Source organism: Orcinus orca, chromosome 14 (genome assembly GCF_937001465.1).
Source record: "Orcinus orca chromosome 14, mOrcOrc1.1, whole genome shotgun sequence".
Classification (NCBI taxonomy): Eukaryota; Metazoa; Chordata; class Mammalia; order Artiodactyla; family Delphinidae; genus Orcinus; species Orcinus orca.
The window spans coordinates 12565283-12584175 of NC_064572.1; the positions used below are offsets into that span (position 1 = coordinate 12565283).

At 46.4% G+C, this 18893-nt stretch overlaps 1 protein-coding gene and 2 long non-coding RNA genes across 4 annotated transcripts in view; all 3 read right to left on the bottom strand.

Annotated features, from left to right (window-relative positions):
- The window catches only part of LOC125961122 (uncharacterized), a 136964-nt gene that overhangs the window by 22230 nt on the left and 95841 nt on the right, over positions 1-18893 (bottom strand). The gene's annotated exons all lie outside the window — the stretch shown is intronic.
- Positions 1909-7348, bottom strand: LOC125961121 (uncharacterized). The gene is made up of 3 exons (XR_007471450.1): positions 7069-7348; positions 2330-2445; positions 1909-2032 (listed from the first exon to the last, which is right to left on the bottom strand). It is a non-coding gene; the product is annotated as an uncharacterized LOC125961121 (long non-coding RNA).
- NID1 (nidogen 1) overlaps positions 12379-18893 on the bottom strand; it is a 94415-nt gene continuing 87900 nt past the window's right edge. Inside the window, exons 18-20 of one of the 2 annotated variants that reach the window (XM_033431280.2) lie at positions 16504-16627; positions 15728-15840; positions 12379-14743 (exon numbers count right to left, since the gene is read on the bottom strand). In XM_033431280.2, the coding sequence (XP_033287171.1) occupies positions 14622-14743; positions 15728-15840; positions 16504-16627 (359 nt within the window). In that variant the 3' untranslated portion in view covers positions 12379-14621. The remainder of the gene's footprint in view (positions 14744-15727; positions 15841-16503; positions 16628-18893) is intronic. The other variant, XM_004271552.3, reaches the window with a different exon arrangement.

Below are 18893 nucleotides of genomic sequence, written 5' to 3' on the forward strand. Positions count from 1 at the left end.
GGGATCTTCCCGGACCAGGGATTGAACCCGTGTCCCCTGCATCAGCAGGCGGACTCTTAACAACTGCACCAGTTGGGTGCAGGGAAGCCCAGTAAAGTATTTTTAAACTAAGGTATGTACATTGTTTTTTAGACATAATGTGATTGCACACTTGATAGACTACAGCATAGTGTAAACACGACTTTATATGCACTAGGAAACCAAAAAATTGCTTTAGTGAGATATTCGCTTTATTGGGGTGGTCTGGAACCGAACCCACAATATCTCTGAGGTACACCTGTCTAAATCTTTCTACTCCAATTGGCTGATATGATTTCATAGTCCAAGATTTACAATGACTTAAGAAAACGAATGTGTTTTATTTTACTTTCCATGAATCCTTGCTACCATGTAGATTTCAGTTGATTATCTATGGAAACAGGACTTAGAATTCTTTGTCTTTTTCAGTTTTCAAAAAGGCTCTGGCATCATTGATGGTAATGGGGGTGATGACACATGTCAGAACCTGCCTGTTACTTCAGTTTTACTTTTGTTGTTTTTTCTCCTGGACCCTTGAGGCAGGGGCCAGACTACACACCTGGGCATGGGGACGAGGAAAGGAGGGGAGGAACTCAAGAAAGCCAAGAGAGACTACTAGCTCCATGCGGAGAATGTCTCAGAGCTATGCCCTCCGAGGGCAGGAGAGGGCAGGATGAGAGCCGTGAGTGGGTACCAGTCATTCTGGGAGGGAATCATGGGCCAGTCCTGCCCTTTAGCCTTCCTGCGGGGTAGGCAGGGGTACAGTTCATAATTAATGCTCATTCAAGGCCTCAGGGATGGAGTTCTAGGAGTCCCACGCTTTCCTGTTCCCCTTAAAGAGTGGCCCGTTGTTGACAACCCTGTCTGAGATTCCTCAGAGTCCCCTGACCTTTGCACATCCTCTTCTTGTTGTCTGGAATGCCCTCTCTTCCTTTATCTGCTTCGCAAACTCCTCTTTCCCTTCAAGACGCAGCTCAGGCCTGGCCCTCCCAATCCTCCTGTTTATCTCTGAATCCTGCTTCTATCCCCAACATCTGGCACAAAGTAGGTGCTCAAGGAATGCACAGGATGAATGAACTTTCAGGCAAGACGGTTGGATTATGGAGACAACATGGGTTCTGGCACTGGAGAGAGGTCCATTTGCATGTCATACCTGAAATGCACTAATGGTGAGACCTTAAACAAGAGACTTAACCTTCCTGTGCCTCAGCGTACTCACACAGGAAACAGAAGTATTTACACTGCATTTCCCACAGTTTAGCTAAGGTGAAAGCATTACGTGAATTTTTAAAGTGCTTTGCCAAGGTCAGAAATAAGCAACACTTCCTGTGTTCTTGTTGCACACCAGGCGCTCTCACCTCCTACCCCGAGGAGCCCCACCGTGACTATGAGATGGATATTCATACCCTAATTTCAGACAGGTGCAGGGACTTGTCCCAACACGTGGCGGACCCAGGCTTCACCCAGACCCCTCCCACTCCTGGAACGCACGTCTGCTTGATGTACCGCAGGAAGGGGCATATCCGGAAACAAGGACCCCAAAGAGCTCATCTCCAACTGGTTATAGCCGAAGGGCCAGCAAACCATCCCTCACTTATGAATTATTCAAGCCCAAACCTGAAACCCCAGTGAACGTTTAAACGCACTAAACGCTGCTGTTTATCTCAAACTTCATAATCAGTTTATTTTTTTCCTCTCCCAAAGGATCCCACTTGCATCTCAATGGCACAGGGGTGTTTCCCACTCAAATCAGGTTATTTCCCGGTAGGACCAAGTGAACCAGGACACAAAGCAGTTTCAAATCTGATCCTTTGCTAAGATGTATTCCATGACTGGCAGAGACCAGGCAGCCGCTCTTCCTCTTCTTGTTTTTCCCTTTGAGTGGAAGGAACCAGTTGTTTCTCGAGAGAGGAGAGCCTGCCTGTTACTTACAGGTTGTGTTGAAGATCCACTCTGTGTGTCAGCCATGCACGGCAGGGTCAATCAAGGGTTCAAGTTCTGCGGCTGTGATGTGCTGCCCAGAGAACAGGATCCTGCTTGCTTTGTGACAATTCACATTTTCCAAATAACAAAACTGGGTGAGGGCCAGGGCAGTGCATGGTTTCAGGGCTTTTACTATCAGTCATCCCCAGCAAATGCCAGTTATCCACTGCTCTGTAACGAGTTCTCCCCAACACTGGGCTGAAAACAATAATCATTTTATTATTATCTCTCATGGTCATGGGTGTGGACTGGGGTCACCTGGGCTGTGCTTGTGGGACTGCTGTCAGCCAGTGGCTTGGGCTGCACTCCTCTGGGGGGGTCTTCTTACCTGCATGTCTGGTAGCTGATGCCTGCTGTCGGCTGGGAGCTCAGGATGGGCTGCCAGCCCAGACACGTGGCCACCCCGTGTGGCCTGAGCTTCCTCGCATCATGGAGGCCGGGTTCCTAGAGAGAGAATCCAAGAGGACCAGATGGAAGCTATTCCACCTTTCAGGCCTGGCCTCAGAAATCACACCATAGCCCCTCTGTAGTCACAGACCCCCCGCCCCCCCAATTCAGAGAGGGAACGTGGTCCTGCTTCTCAAAGGGAGGAATGTCAACATCACATCAACACAACATCACATCAACACAACTCTTTAAGAACACGTGGGATGGGAGATGGTGCTGAGGCCATCTTGGAAAATATTATCTACAGGGTAGAACCTGGACACGCTTGGCCTCATGACTTCTAGGTCAGTGCTTTAACTCTAGTTCATGCTGCTTTGGGAGGTATGTGGGGTAGTAAAATTGACTACCTATAGATTAAACCCTTCTATATGGTAAAGAAACCACAAAGACAAAAACCGAAAATCCCTGGGATATATTATTTGCAATGTCTATGACAAAAGGCTAATTAACTTTAAAATGTATAGGGCCCTTATAAATCCATAAGATTGTCCCAATTTTTTAAAAAACTAAGGACTTGAAGACTCAATTTACAAAAGAAATTAAAATAGGAGCATACATTTAAAAAGTTCAACTCAACTAAAAAAATTAGGTTTTAATAAACAACACCCCCGTGGGTATCTTCTAATTGTCAAAGATTAAAAAAAAAAAGAGAAGAAAAACAAAGAACCACCAAAAGGCAAAAATATAGGGAATGGGCCCTTCCAAACACTCCTGCTGGTGGGTGTAAGTTGGTACAAACTTTCTGAGGGGCAGCTGGGCAGTATTTATTAAAAGCCATAAAATTTCAAATAATAGTGAGTTGGAATTTATCCTAGAGAAATGAATAAGGACACCTTGGTACACCTGAAACTAATACAACATTGTAAATCAACTATACTTCAATTAAAAAAAAGGTTTTAAAAAAAGTGCTGTTCATGTGCACATTTAAGTGGAAAACAAAAATATCCAAAAGTATATTTAGCAGGATCCCACTTTTCTTATGTAATTTTTACAAAATATAACAATTTTTAGAACATTTCTGGGATAAGATACCAATGTATGAATGATTGCTGAATAATGAGATTTCTTCTTTTACCTTATGTTTGTTTTCCAGTTTTGTAAATGCAAATGCGTTAAATACAAAGAAATAATAAAGTAAGATAAAGTAAAAATAAATTTCCACTTAAAATATTTTGTAAGGGAAAGGTGGGAAGGATGTGAAAAGCATGGCCTTTAGAGCAAACCAGATCTGGAGCTGGACTCTGCTCTGATACAAAGTGCATGATCTTTGCCACGTTTACTTCACTTTGGGCCTCAGTTTCCCGAGATGACCAATGGGTGCAGTAAATTCTACTTCACAAGGTTCTAATGAGGAGGGACCCCATTTCCCATTACATTCAGTAAAGGAAATCTCACTCCGGGATCCCTGCTGGGCGCCCTCCCTTCTTTCATCTCTTAAAGGCCTGAATGTTGGAACTCATCACTCAGCACCACCTGGTACCCATGTTGACTAAGCAACGAGACACACTTGTGGGTGAGGGCAACGTCTTGTTTGCAAGGGGTCTGCATTGTCTGGAATTTGCCTTGTATTCTGTGTCATTCTCCACTGAGGTACACCGGGAACCTGGTCCCTGAAGAGAAGGGTACACTCACGTGTACACAGAGGCACACTTAGGAATACTGTGTGTTCCTCATGTCATGTACAGATGTCTATAAATGCTTACTGAATAGAGATGACAGACTCACAGACATAGAGAACACACTTGTGGTTGCCAAGAGGCGGGGGGGAGGGAGAGGGATGGACTGGAGGTTTGGGATTAGTAGATGCAAACTATTATATATAGGATGGATAGATAACAAGGTCCTACTGTAGAGCACAAGGAACATTATCCAATCTCCTGGGATAAACCATAATGGAAAAGAATATAAAAAAAGGATGTCTATATGTATATAACTGAGTCACTTTGCTGTACAGCAGAAATTAGCACAACATTGTAAATCAACTCTACTTCCATTAAAAAAAAAAAAGACTCTGGGAGGAAATGCTGGGCTGTTTGGGGGAAATCTGCAATAAAATATAGAGGCTTGAACACATTTGGGACACTAACATTTAGACTTCCTTTGGTAGCAGGTTAGGCAACCTGACTTTTAAGGAAGTTCGTTAGCAGGACGGTGGGAGAGCTTGAACCCCTCATCTTTCGGGGGAAGTTACGTGAGCGGCCAGGCCTGGGAGCCTCAACACCCCGCTCCCCATGCCCAGGAGGCATTGAGAGGTGTATCCTGCCCTCTAGTGGTCTCTTCTGGAATTGCCTCCAAGGAGAAACCTTGACGCAATGGGGCTGGAGAGCTCTCACGCTGTCGTCTGGGCCCGTCTACCTTCGCCTGTGCTTCAAGCAACCAGGGCGCCATTCTCAGAGCCTGTTTTTCAAGGCTTTTTGGCCCTTCCATCTCTTAATTGCGTCTTGTTTTAACAAGGGCCCCTTGTAAGGGTTCTTCTCCAAAGTAAGAGGCTCTGCTTTAGGCATCCTGGCTCAAGAGGTGAGGGAGCCGGCAGTGCTGGACCTCAGAGCCATAGCTGGGCAGTGACCGCTCCGCCAGCGGGGCTGGGGCCCTGCCTCCACCTCCTTCCAGCCCTCCTCAACCTGCTTGCTCCAGGATCTGAGAAAAGAATTTTACAAAACCATGTTTCCTCTTACGTTTTTATTCAGAACATTTTTCATCATAGGTTCCCTCACCTGTAAAGAGATGTAACTTCAGGAGTATTGTCCATGTTGGTATTAAAAAAAAATAAAACTGTTACAACCACTCTACAAATGTATCCAGTGAACCCCAATACAAGAGCATTTCCAATCTACCATCAGCTGTTGAAAACGGCTGTGAATAAGCCCTTTAGAACGTCCTTCCCATTCCCCATAAAATGTTATTGTAATGTGATGTGTTTTTGTCCTGGAAAGTCTTTTATTGACTACCTTGAACTGAATAACCCAGACTAGAGGGAAATGAAAGGATGCCGGAGTGAGGCACCCCAGGGGGAGGGGCAGGGCAGCCTGTCAGGTGGTGCGGACCCACACAGCAGGGAGCAGACAGGGCTCCAAGGCCAAGGAGCCAGGCTGAGAGATGTGCAGGGCTGCATCCTCCTCAGACTATTTTCTATCGTCCTCAATTCCCTTGCTTACTTCAGGAGGGTCTGTCACCCTCAGCGCAGTAGCTGGGGCAGTACTGTGGAAGGAGCTGAGGGGTATGGGGAGGCGGGGTTTGCTCCGTGCACTGCCCTCTCCTCGGAGGCCTTTGAGAAGGAAGTCGGCAGTAATGGGCCTGGTAGGCTTCAGGGGGCACATGGGCATCAGCGCCAAGGACACCAGAGGTCCCCACGGAGCAGAGAGGAACACAGACCCACAGGCTCAGCAGCTGGAGGGCAAAAGACATAAGACAGCTGGAAATGCCAGAGGCAGGAGGTATAGGTCCTGATTGCAGCCCCTTCCCAGTACAATCCCTGGCCAGAGAGAGATCAGTTCCTGAGGGAATGTGCCTGAAAGCCCCTCACCTACTTCTGTTACGAGACCATTCATTTCATGCCTTCTGTAGTGTCAGAAATTCTAAATGTTGGGACTTCCCTTGCTGGTCCAGTGGTTAGACTCTGTGCTTCCAGTGCAGGGGGCACGAGTTCGATCCCTAGTCAGGTAACTAAGGTTCCGTATGCCACAAGGTGCGGCCAGAAAAAAAAAAAAAAGAAAGAAATTGTAAATGTTAACATTTCTATTATCTGAGGCCCAACACCATATGTGCACATAACAGATACTCAATGCGTGGTGGTAGTTTTTAAACTAAAGCCATGAGTGGATAAATGAAATAGTGGAAGCCCTCTTGGGCTTAGTAATCAGACCCCCAACATTTATTCCTCAGGTAAGAAAAGTTAACTGCTATAAGTATTAAAATGAAATGGCTTAATAGAGAAGGAGAGTCAATTGGCTTTGAGATTGCTGATCAAAGCAACTATATTTGCACAGTGTGTCTGTCTTTTAAGACCCAACATCTTATTCCCAATGAAAAGCCTTTCTGGATCAGTTTTACCCTTATTATTTCTTTTTTTTTCTGGACGCACCGTGCTGCATGTGGGATCTCAGTTCCCCAACCAGGGAATGAACCCGTGCCCCCCTGCAGTGGAAGCACAGTCTTAACCACTGGACCGCCAGGGAAGTCCCATTTTTATTGGCCTCTTAAAATATGTGTGTGTGTGTGTGTGTGTGTGTGTGTGTGTGTGTGTGTGTGTCTGTGCGCGCGCGCACACACGCAGGTAAATCAACCATTGGAAGCATCAAGCTATGGGGTGTCCTTTCTCTCTACACCCCGACCCTCTGGGACTACACCGGTCCCAGGAGGGCTGTTGTTGGAATGATGGTGAACAAGGTGTGAGACCGAAAAGACTGGCAAGGCCATGCCTGAGGGCAGAGGAGTCCCCACTCTCACCGCCCCCAGAAGAACTCAGAGCAGGGGCTGGGGGAAGGGAGGTCAGGGTACTCCTGACCCGGGAGCCGAGCCGGCGGGAGTAGGGGAGTGGCCCCCGAGAACGGGCAGTGAGGGAGGAGGGCAGCCCACCGACTGCCTTGTCTCCCTCGGGGAGGGGAGAACAACGCACCTTACCCGGTCTGCAGAAGGGCGGGGGAGCCGCAGCGGTCCAGGCAGTCGGGATGAGGAGGCTGCAGAGTGACCCCCGAGGATCAGGGGACCAAAGACACCCACGGAGGGAGACCCTGGGGCAAGAGAGCCTCAGAGCACAGCAGCACCCCCTGAGGGCCACTCGGAGGGAAAGGCTGGAGGCATCCTAAAGGAGCACGTCCACAAGCTCCAGGTGTTACCAAACACAAGTTCGTGTGCCCCATGCATAGTGAGGCTAAATAAACCGAACCCTCGAAGTGAAACAGGAGGGAACGGGGCAGGGCACAACCTTTAAAAGGATGACATAGCCATTGAGGACACGACAAAACCTGGTTAGAATCGATTAGGCCCAAGATGGCGGAAGATTCGACTTCCGGTAGACCTCGAGCCTCATTATGCGCTCATTGTAATATATTAGCATATGATAATCTCTCGCGCGCGCGCCATGATAGTTCCGAGGCTGACCATAAAAGGCCAAAAAGTGGGCAGTGGCCCAATTCCCGGAAATCCCTGCCCCTTTCCCAAAACAATTGGAATAATCCTCCCACTTGTTAGCCTATGAAATTACGCAGCCCATAAAAACAAACCACTCCATATTTCGGAGCCGCCCTCGTCTTTTGAGATGGATCGCGTTCTGTCTATAGAATGTGTATCTCTCTAAATAAATCCACTTCTTACGTCTCACTTTACCTCTTGCTGAATTCCTTCTGAGCTGAGACATAAAGAACCTGAGCTTCATGAAGTCCTGACACCAGGTGTGCGATCTCAATTAAAAGACAGTGGGTTAGAATCCCATCTGAGTTGTGAGGTTTCAGGAGTTTGGAGCAGAGAAAGGTTTACTGTAGGGCCAAGGAGAACAAATGGCTTGTGCTCAAAAACCCCGAACTCCCCGATGGTTTTGGGGGTGAAGTTTTTAAACAGGCAAAATTTGGGGTGAGGGCTGCAGGGTGTGTGTTCTTTCTTCTGATTGGTTGGTGGTGAGGTAACAGGGTAATGTTCCAGGAATCTTGTGCTCAGCCTGAAGTTACCATCCTCCACCTGGATGAGGGCCTTAATTCCCGCAGAAGAACTCAAAGATATTATGTATATCCCTTGAGGAGGAACCAGGATCCTGCTTTAATGGCTACACTATAGTTTCTTGACTGGTCCTCTTCTGTTTTTGCATTCCTTCCCTTCCCTGATTAGTAATTGTTTGAATCTGCCCTGTGGTACTCGGGAAGGTCTAGGCGGCTGAAGTCTTTATCCTGTAAATAAGAAACTGGGGACAAAAAGGTTTTTGTGCCCAAGAGGACCCCATGGGGTCCTGCTCAGTTTCACAGGGAGCTTAGATTTGGGTCTGGGGGAGAACCTGAGGAAGGATGGGGCAACGATGCTCCTTAATATAACTGAGTTTGACCCCAGAGTAGCTGAGCAATTACTGTAGTGAACTAGAATTCCCCAGAGTGAGGAAATTAAGTTTTCTGCCGTTGCAGGCTCTGCACCTGAAAGTCAAAATGAGCTACAAAATAAATAGGACTTTTTGGTACGTTTTTCTGTACATCTGTATAATTCATACCTGCTAGTTACACTGTAACTAACATGTATCCTAACTGGACACAAGTACATGTGAGGTGTGGTTATAAAAAAGCTTTTTAATTTTTTTTTTTAACTAAACGACAAACATTTAAAAACATACTCAGAAGGAGATCATAGAGTTATGAACTTACGTGTCAGTTAGGGTTTGTGCTCAAAGAATGTCACCTGCCATATCAGTAAACAAAGGGTTTTGCTGCCATCAGTCACTGCAGCCACCCTGGACCATGCACCCTGAGGGGATTCAGGACGGAGAAAACCAGAACACTGGCCCTAAATACTAAGGTGCATATCAAATGAAAAATTTCAAGAAGCCCAGATTCTTGCATCTTTCCATACATGGAAAAGCGCTGAATTCATTAACTTGCGATGTCTGGTTTTCTTTAGTTCTTTAATTAACAGTAATCTTTTGATGTTCCAGCTCCCTGGGGGTTTTTTTGTTTGCTTTTTGTTTTTGCAAGAACTATTTATCCGGCTCCTCCCTTGCCTCTTTGGAGCCGAGCCTCAGAGTGATCTGAGAGGCTGTGAAGTCCTCAGTTAACTCTGCTGAATAGTACATAATTCTCAGCTTTTAGGCTGTGCAATTTTTTTTCAGTCGCAGTCTCAAAAGCCAGATGTACCCATGTTAGGATAATATCAGGGAAGTTTAAAGTTATGGCTGGGGTGTGAGGAACCTCAGAGGGAACGGAGCAGTCCTAGGGGAAAGTGCCAGGAGGCTGTTACCTCCCTGAGGTCCAGAGACCAGGGAAGAGAGTGGTTCCTGGGACCCTAGCAGACAGCGTGGGAAGGGGGACACCTGGAGAGGGGCAGTGAACTTCGGTGGTCAAGGGGTAGAGATAACCTTCAGCAAGTCAGCGGGGAGAGGGAAATAAACATTTAGATTCACTCTCCTCTCTCCCTCCCTCTCTGCTAGGAAACCAGGGGGCAAGGGAGACACAGATATCATCCTTAGATGGACTGGCCTCTTGGGGTCCAGCTAACCAATAATCTTAATTCCATCTGCAAAGCACCTAGATTGGAATCTTGGAATCTTTAGAATTCAGCCAACCACAACAATGATCAGCATTTTGCCAGTCTTAGGTAACTCGCCTTTCTTTAAATTACAGTGTATTTTTAGAAAGCAGGTTTATTGAGATTATAATTCATATGCCATACAATTCACCCATGTAAAGTGTACATTCCATTTTTTTTGGTATATTACATCAGTAATTTAAAAAATCGTGGTAGAATATATATTACATAAAATTTGCCATTTTTAAGTGTACATGTGGCATTAAGTACATTCACAATGTTGTGTAACCATCACCACTATTTATATCCAAAACTTTTTCATTACCCTAAGTAAAAACTCTGAAACCATAAAGCAATAACCCCCGTTCCTCTTGCCCCTAGCACCTGGTAAACTCTAATCTACTTTGAGTTTCTATGAATTTGTCTATTCTAGGTACCTCACATAAGTAGAATCATATATTTGTTCCTTTGTGACTCGCTTATTTCATTTAGCACAGTGACTCCAAGGTTCATCCATGTTGTAGCATGTGTCAGAACTCCATTACTTTTTATGGCTGGATATTATTCCCTTGTATGTGTACACTAGATTTTGTTTATCCTTTCATCTAGTGATGGAATCTTGGGTTATTTTCATGTTTTGGCTATTGTGAATAATGCTGCTATGAACATTGGTGTACAAGTATCTGTTCGAGCTCCTGCTTTCAGTTTCTTTGGGTGTATACCTAGGAGTGGAATTGCTGGATCATATGATAATTCTGTGTTCAACTTTTTTTTTTTTTTTTTTTGCGGTACGCGGGCCTCTCACTGTTGTGGCCTCTCCTGTTGCAGAACACAGGCTCCGGACGCGCAGGCTCAGCGGCCATGGCTCACAAGCCCAGCCGCTCCGCGGCATGTGGGATCTTCGCGGACCAGGGCACGAACCCGTGTCCCCTGCATCAGCAGGCGGACTCTCAACCACTGCGCCACCAGGGAAGCCCCTGTGTTCAACTTTTTGAGGAACCACAAAATGGACTTCCTTGGTGGCTGCACCATTTTACATTCCCACTGGAAATGCACAAGGGTTCCAATTCTCCACATCCTCCTCAACACTGTTATTTTGTTTTTGTTTTTGATAGCCATCTGCCACCCTGATGTGTGTTAAGTGATATCGAATTGTGGTTTTGATTGGCTTTCCCCTAAAGGTTAATGATGTTGACCATCTTTTCATGTGTTTATTGGCCATTTGTATATCTTCTTTGAAAAAATGTTTATTCAAATCCTTTGTCCGTTTTTGATTGGGTTGTTTTTGCTATTGTTATTGTTGAGTTATAGTTCTTTACATATTGTGGATATTAACCCTTATCAGATATCGGATTCACAAATACTTTCTACCCCTTTCATGGGTTGGTTGTCATTTCACTTCTTTTTTTAAAAAATATTTATTTGTTTATATATTTATTTGGCTGTGTCAGTTCTTAGTTGCGGCACGCGGGATCTTCGTTGCCGCGTGCAGGATCTTTTTAGTTGCAGCATGCGAACTCTTAGTTGTGGCACGTGGGATCTAGTTCCCTGACCGGTGATGGAACCTGGGCCCCCTGCATTGGGAGCACAGAGTCCTAGCCCGTGGACCACCAGGGAAGTCCCTCATTTCACTCCTTTGATGCACAAAAGTTTTGAATTTTGATGAAGACCAATTCATCTTTTTCTCTTGTTGCTTGTGCATTTGGTGTCATATACAAGAAATCATTGCCAAATCCAACATCAGGAAGACTTTTCCCTCTGTGCTGGCCTCCAAACAATTAAAAGCAGCGATCAGAACCCACAAATCTGATTTTTGGAGAGCAGTGTTGTTCTTATCGCTCACCCTGGCCCTAACAAGCTGCACTAGGAACGTGGGCTGCTGTCCCCACAGCTGAGTGTCTTGGGGCCGAGGGTGGGTGATGGTTACCACTATTAAGAGGAAATTGACCAAAATGTATCAGCCTTTCATCAAGCTCTCTCCTGGGTGCTGCAAGCATTCTACTAGACAGAGTTCCGAAGTACTTTATTCAGACGGCTCCTGCCAGTTCAACTGCTGTTCTGACAGATGGATGGATTCCTAAACCTTCCTACTCCACCATCTTCCCTGACATCACCTTTACGATTTTATGACCAGAATAAAACACTGGAAGTTTTAGCCCTAACGTAAGTTGTCCCTGTCGATAAATCCACATTGGCAGGCTGTAACTGATCCCACTACGGTGCCATTTTACAAGCAGGCCCTGACGTACCAGGTCCCTTCTCAACAACAACTTCAGCTCTGAGCACCTTGTTCCTGCTATTTCTGAGCCCCCTTCACTCTGTCCAAGTCAACGGTCCATTCTCATCCCCCCAGGGGTCGGCACGGGTGGCACTTCCCATCGGTGGCAGCTTAGAACGGAACGGGGGTCTCACTCCGTGGCCAAGGTCAGGAAGGTATCTTTGTTCCTTCTGGACATGAGGAGGGGAGAAAAACACAGCTCATCTTCAGAACTGAATCAGGAAACCCTATTGCCTGTAGCCAAAATTTTTCTAAAAAATGAAAACAATGTTTGGGCTTCCCTGGTGGCGCAGTGTTTGGGAGTCCGCCTGCCGATGCAGGGGACACGGGTTCGTGCCCCGGTCTGGGAGGATCCCACATGCCGCGGAGCGGCTGGGCTCGTGAGCCATGGCCGCTGAGCCTGCACGTCCGGAGCCTGTGTTCCGCAACGGGAGAGGCCACAACAGTGAGATGCCCGCGAACCGCAAAAAAAAAAAAAAGAAAACAATGTTTAAAAGGGTGACTTGATGTCCACAATAGAATTAATTTTTAAGTCAAATATCAGCCCCTAAGTTCAGGGACTCACTTGGGAAACAAACCATCCCTTATAACACTGGGGACTAAATAGGTTTTGCAGATTATTAAATGGCTATCTTTCCATTGTGAATCCGCCTCCCGAGATTAAATATCTTCATTCATACAAGATAGAGGGAGATTTTTTAACAAAAAAAAAAAATTTATTTTCTGCACTAATATTTATACAGCTGTAAACTCAAATAATCATCCAATACTTGTACAAATCTGGGGAACAGTTAATAAGCACCTTCAATGGTTTCCACAGTTTAAGAATTTATCATTTACAAAATTTTAGAATGAGTTTAGTAAAATGAATAAGATAGTTATAAACATTATACAAAGTCATGACAAAACATTTGATATAGAGGGCTCAATATGGAATGATAAATATAAAATTAAACTAATTTATGGGGTTGGGCTATATAAAAGACCCATGTGTTCCCCAAACCTTGTGATTCTTGGGGATATGTGCCTCTCAAAACAAACTCCAATTATTCAAGGAAAGGCTCTCTTGATTCAGGTCTCATGTACTGCAGAAAAGGGGGTGGGAGGGGCTGAGTGTCCTGAGGTTTGCAGATAAGAAGAGGGGTCTCTTCCTTAAGGAGAAAAACAGGCATATTCTTCCATGTCAAGTGTATAAGTGTTCTCTGGCAAGGACATACCATTTTTTTCTTTGGCGTTATTTAAGAATTTTTCTCATTGCTATTGTTAAATCCCCTCCTCCACCCTTTCTCTTGGGCTTTCCATTCCTGCTCTTGGTCAGTCTCTTTGAGATACTTCTGAGTCTTCTCTACTCCCTTACCCCGATCTTTACTGACTCAAATTCCTTAATCTCAGCTTTCAGTCCAAAATTTCTATCATTTTAGGACTCTGGGAAGCAGTTGACAAAAAAAAAAACAAGCAAACAAACAAAAAAACCCACTAGCTATATATAGTCAGGAGAGGTTTTCTAAACAAACTGTAGAAACATACACATGAAATGTGGCAATGGTCCTTTTAATTACACCAATGAGCAATAAATGGTCTGGATCACTAGTATAAATATTCAGTTTGGCCCTCCTGGATTGTGATTTTGCATGAGAATACAGCCAGCAAGGGCCATGGATAGAGGGAGAAACAAAGGAGAAGAAAGCTTATGGTTGATTGTAGATTGGATCTCATGGGTGGAGGCCAGAGGTGAGGGACTATAGGGGGTGTCATCTCTGGTACCAGCCCCAGCCTGTGTCTCAGATGGGTCTCCATTAGGAGGCTGGATACAGGTGCCAGCAGTGGGGCTGTGCCACCCCAGAGACCAGATGCTAGGATCCAAGTGCTCTGGTAATCTTTGGTATAATTTAAGGCACATCTATAGAATCCCCATCCTCAAACATCTGACTCTACACATTGAAAGTCCTACTACAGGACACTCCTTTGATTTGAGCATTTGACTACCAAAGACGACTGCTGAAATGCCAATAATTTAGCTGGGAGAGGCTTCTCAGTATCATCCACCAAATACCCATGTATCCTTCGGACAGGGTGGGTTTTGACCAAAAAGCAGGGCTTGCTCTCTATAATGTGGGCCTTGGGCAGGATGCAGGTGGTACAGAACTCAGGGGTTAAAAGCCAGGAGTATAAAAAGGGAAATCAGAGCACCAAGACGAAAGTGTGGGAGGGCTAACTCCCTCCTTTGCTCACAGCCTTGCCTAGACAATCCTGGCTGGTGTGTTCAGCAGCTGACGGGATGATGGGTATCTCAGAGTGAGGCTGAGCTCGTAAGGCCACAGGGAAGGGGCAGTTCAGGCCTGGGGAGGTTCTACTCACCACTGGGGTGTTAAGGTTGGGGAAAGTTTCCAGCACCAGGATGGGGCATATAATCTTCACTCAGGGCTGTATAAGCTTGTCTGCGGGTTGGGGTCAGGGAGGTTTTCTGTCTTTGCGTAGGAGTAGAGGCTTTCCCATTCCAGAAGTGCAGGGCATATGTTTTGGGGAACAGTGAGGGCAATGCTGTTGGGGTTCAGGCTGGGTTGGCCCTGGACCTGGTGTCCACTTAGCCACCAGGTCAGACAGTTTTCAGTCTGGACCCTTTCAAGTAGGGTGTTGCTGTGAAATACTTTAGAGAGGGAATGAGGCACTCTTGTCTTCATTTCCGCTCGATACAGTCAACGCCCAGGGTATTGTCAGGGCAACGGCAGGTCCTGCTTCCTGGGGTGGCCAAGCAGAGGTGGGTGCAGCCACCATTGTTCACTGAGCAGTAGTTGTGACCTGGAAAAGGCAGAAGTCAGCTCAACAGCTAAGAGAGTGGCCTCCATACTACACCCCTTTTTGGTCTCTGGGAGGCCAAGCTTGTGGGGGCTCCTGGGGAACAGGGAAGGCTGCACAGGGCACTCAGCTCAGCTTATCTATCGGCTGTTTCCTCATCATTAAGGATTTGCCAGATGCGCAAAAACCTTGATTCCTGATCTGGGGGCTATGCAGATTTACCACTGAAGCTATTAAACAGATCTCAGGGAGGGTTTTCCAGCTCTGAACAGAACATGGGGTTGGAATTTTAAAGCACAATGTGTTCTTTATCTAGCTTGGCCACTTGACTGGGGGACAGGAGGGAAACCAGGAAGGAGGTTGGGTTAGGGGAGAGAATTTGGAGAGGCAGCCTAGCATAGACTCAAGCCAGGCTGCATAGCTCATCCCTGGTTCTGCCATCGTGAGCACCATGAGTGACCGTGTGACTCTGGGCAAGTGGCTTCCGTTTCCTTATTTATAAGGTGAGCATAATAACAGTACCTACCTCATAGGGTTGCTACAAGGATTAAGTGAACGAGTGGATACGAAGCACTTAGTATGCTAAGTGACTTAATATATGTGACGTACCTAGCTCACAGTAAGTATCACATCCATGTTTGCCTGGTAATTATCATTATTACGAATTACTGTTGTTGCTGTCAGGCCAAATGGATGGATTTTAAAGCAGCAGAGATCCTAACACTGATGTTCCTCCTTGGAACCTGAAGACCGCATACTTTTAGACTTTTCCTCACCCTTATCCTCTATCCACTTCATTCTTTAACATTTTCTATTGATTCATCTTGACTCACCTACTCAATAATGAAGACCCATGACGGAAGGGACTGTGTCTCACCTGCCACGTGATAAGGGCTATGAGAGGCCACATAGGTAGCAGCTGGAGTGTGGGCTCTGAGCCCCAGAGTGCTTCCAGCCCCCTGACCAGTTACAGCACAGGTAAGTTACCTTCAGGACACTGAGACAGGGCGGTGGTGATGCCATACAGCCGGGTCTCTTTGTGGGGATGGAAGGAATCCGTCTCTCTGGAAATAGCGAGATCCACAGCGACCACGGAATTCCTACAGAGCACCAAAAGATGGGAGGTTACAATACATCTAAGGTCTTGAACTTTCTCTAGGGGGCAGCCTCTTTTGTTGTTTGGAGGCCATAAACAGATTCACTGGCCTTGCTTCCTAGCCATCCCTTCCTCTTCCTGGGATGAGACAGGCGTGCAGTTCTCTGGCTTCTTAAAAAAAAAAAATTGGAAAAGGTCAGCTAGCTCTTCCCTCCGGCTCTAAATTCCAAGCTGGGAAATCGACTTTCTATACAGATGCCCTTGCCACATCTGCTTGCTTGGTTTAACCCCACCTTCCTGCGGGAAGAGCTGGTCAAGAAGCGGCTTTGGGAATACTGCAGTTTATAAAATAAAATAGGGGCATGGAGCCCACCAGCCAGGTGACCGAGATCGGCTCCTGGGGAGAGAATAGACATGCTCAGGAAGTCCAAGTCTGCACTTGAAGCTGCCCATCAAGGAGCATCCAGATGATACGTGGCACCCCCTGCTTCCCTAGAAGCCCCGCCTCCCATTCCTTGCCCTCCTCTCTGACAACCAAAGGGCGAGGCAGAGGGGGCACCTCTGGAGGCGGGAAGGTCAAGCCAAGAGGCCACTTGGGAAGGGTGTGGCCTCCAGAGAGGGCGGCAGGGCAGGCCCCCCGGCCCCCACGCTCCAGCTGCTGACGTACGTCTTCCAGTCTGTGTAATAGAGATTCTTCCCGAAGCTTGTAACGGCGAAAGGATACTGGAGCCCTTCAAGAACCTTGCGTCTGCTGGGCTGATCGGGCTTCAGGCATTCGGCCCGATGGGTGCCTGTGTGGGGCAAACACAAATCGTCCATTGTTCATACAAGAAATGGGCCCTTTGTGTCCAAAAACGAGAGTAATGAGGGCAAGGGTGAGAGGGAGCGCTACAGGCTCATATCCTAGAGAACACAAGAGTTGCTCTTCTAAACTGGAAAGTTGTCTGTTCATCCTCCCTGGCCCCTCATTGATCAACACCCCCTCCATCCAGTACCCATACCTGGTTCTGATGGGGAGACAGAAGCTGGAGCAGAGGAAGAGCACCCCGTTTCACCAGTTCCCGGGGACTTAGGAACGATGCCATCTTCCAGCTCCTGCTCAAGCCCCTCCTCCTTGAAGCCTCTCCACACCTCCCCTCCCTGCATTCAGAGCCCTTAGAATTGCCGAGCTGCACAGCCTTGCACCAATACCCGCATCATGACCAACTTAAGGCTTGGGCTTTCACTTAACTGCGCACGCTTTACTCCCTGCATCCCCCGTGGCACCCGACAGTGTCTAGAACAAAGCAGGAACACAAGAGAGACTTGACGGATGGCTGACCTTCCTCCCCGGCTGAGCAGCTTGCCCACATCCCTCGCCTGAGGGACACCCCAAATCTGCCCAGGCCGGAGCACACATCAGGGCTGCATTACTTTATCTTCCTTGGCCTCAAGTCCTGCCTAAACCCCCGGGGACAAGCGGGAGCTACAAGAATGTTAAGTTGTGACGTGCTTAATAGGTATCAGGATGAGGACAGGCTCTGGGGGTCAGCAAACTTTTTCTTAAAGGGCCAGTTAGTAACTAGTTTAGGTTTTGTGAGCCAAGAGGCAAAAACCCAGGACATTATATAAGCATTTATATAACCTTTTATTTATTTATTTTACAGTATCAATCTATTTTATTAATGTAAACAAATAGTTTACTGAAAATGCCAAGGTTTAGTTTGTCCCCAGTCTGAAAGGTGGAGTATTTATATCAAATCATTTGGTCTTTGGGAGAAGACTTGACCATACTGAAAATGAATATGACTAGGCGGAATGCGTGATTTGTACTACATTTCTGAGACGTTCAGATTCTTGCATGTGAAATATAAAATGAGCCTCAGCAGGAGTGTGAGAATAATAAATTTGAGCCAACTAGTTTGCCTGCAAAAAAGTCTATGGATTGAAAAAACTTTTAGATAGCTCTAATGCCAACTGAATTAAGTTGTCATTGTCTTAAACCTGAAACTCTGAAGCATCCTATAATAAGAAATGTTGCATTACCACTTGAGCTTGCCTAAACAGTCTTATAAAAATGCAAATTAAAATACACAGTGTTTTGGAGGCCTCGGTGACATCGTATTCTGGCGTAGTACTCAGTTAGAAATGACCATGTAGATTATACACTCAGTAAAAATGGGTAGAGTCCAGAGCACACGATGGCACTGGTAACTGCAGGCAGGCCCATCAAACTTTGCCTCCATCTTTTAAAGTTTTGTACACAAGTACTATTGGATGTGGAGGAATGAGACACCTTCTTTATATCTTTGGAAGTTCTTTTCCCTTTATTTGGCCCTTCTCTTCCTATGTGAGGTGGGAACTTGCCATGGAGGCCTCCCTGTTTTCCAAGAGGCAATGAGAATGCATGATCCTGGGTTGCTTCTTTAAGGCTCTTCACTGGGGCTTCTTAAAATGCTTGAGGGAAATGAGTAGGAGAGAGGGAGGGATCGATAGCGCATGGTTGATGCAAGATGCTGATAATTTTGTTGGTGGCAAATAGGAAGCTGAAGCTCCAGCTACAGTTTTCTCTCTCCAAACTCCAGAACTCCACACTCCAGAGGCCCTCCTTTCCACGTGCTGCATATAACCTTTTAAAACGTAACATTTAAAACTGTGAACACCGGGGCTTCCCTGGTGGTGCTGTGGTTAGGAATCTGGCTGCCAATGCAGGGGACACGGGTTCGAGCCCTGGTCTGGCAAGATCCCACATGCTGCGGAGCAACTAAGCCTGGGTACCAAAACTACTGATCCTGCGCTCTAGAGTCCATGAGCCACAATTACTGAAGCCACAGCTACCGAAGCCTGCGCGCCTAGAGCCCGTGCTCTGCAACAAGAGAAGCCACCGCAATGAGAAGCCCACGCACCGCAGCGAAGAGTTGCCGCAACTAGAGAAAACCTGTGCGCAGCAATGAAGACCCAACACGGCCAAAAATTAAAAAAATAAATAAATTAATTCTTTTTTAAATGTGAAAACCGTTTATAGCTGCTGGGTTATACCAAGGAGGTTGGATTTGTCCCAAGGCTGTAGTTTGCTGA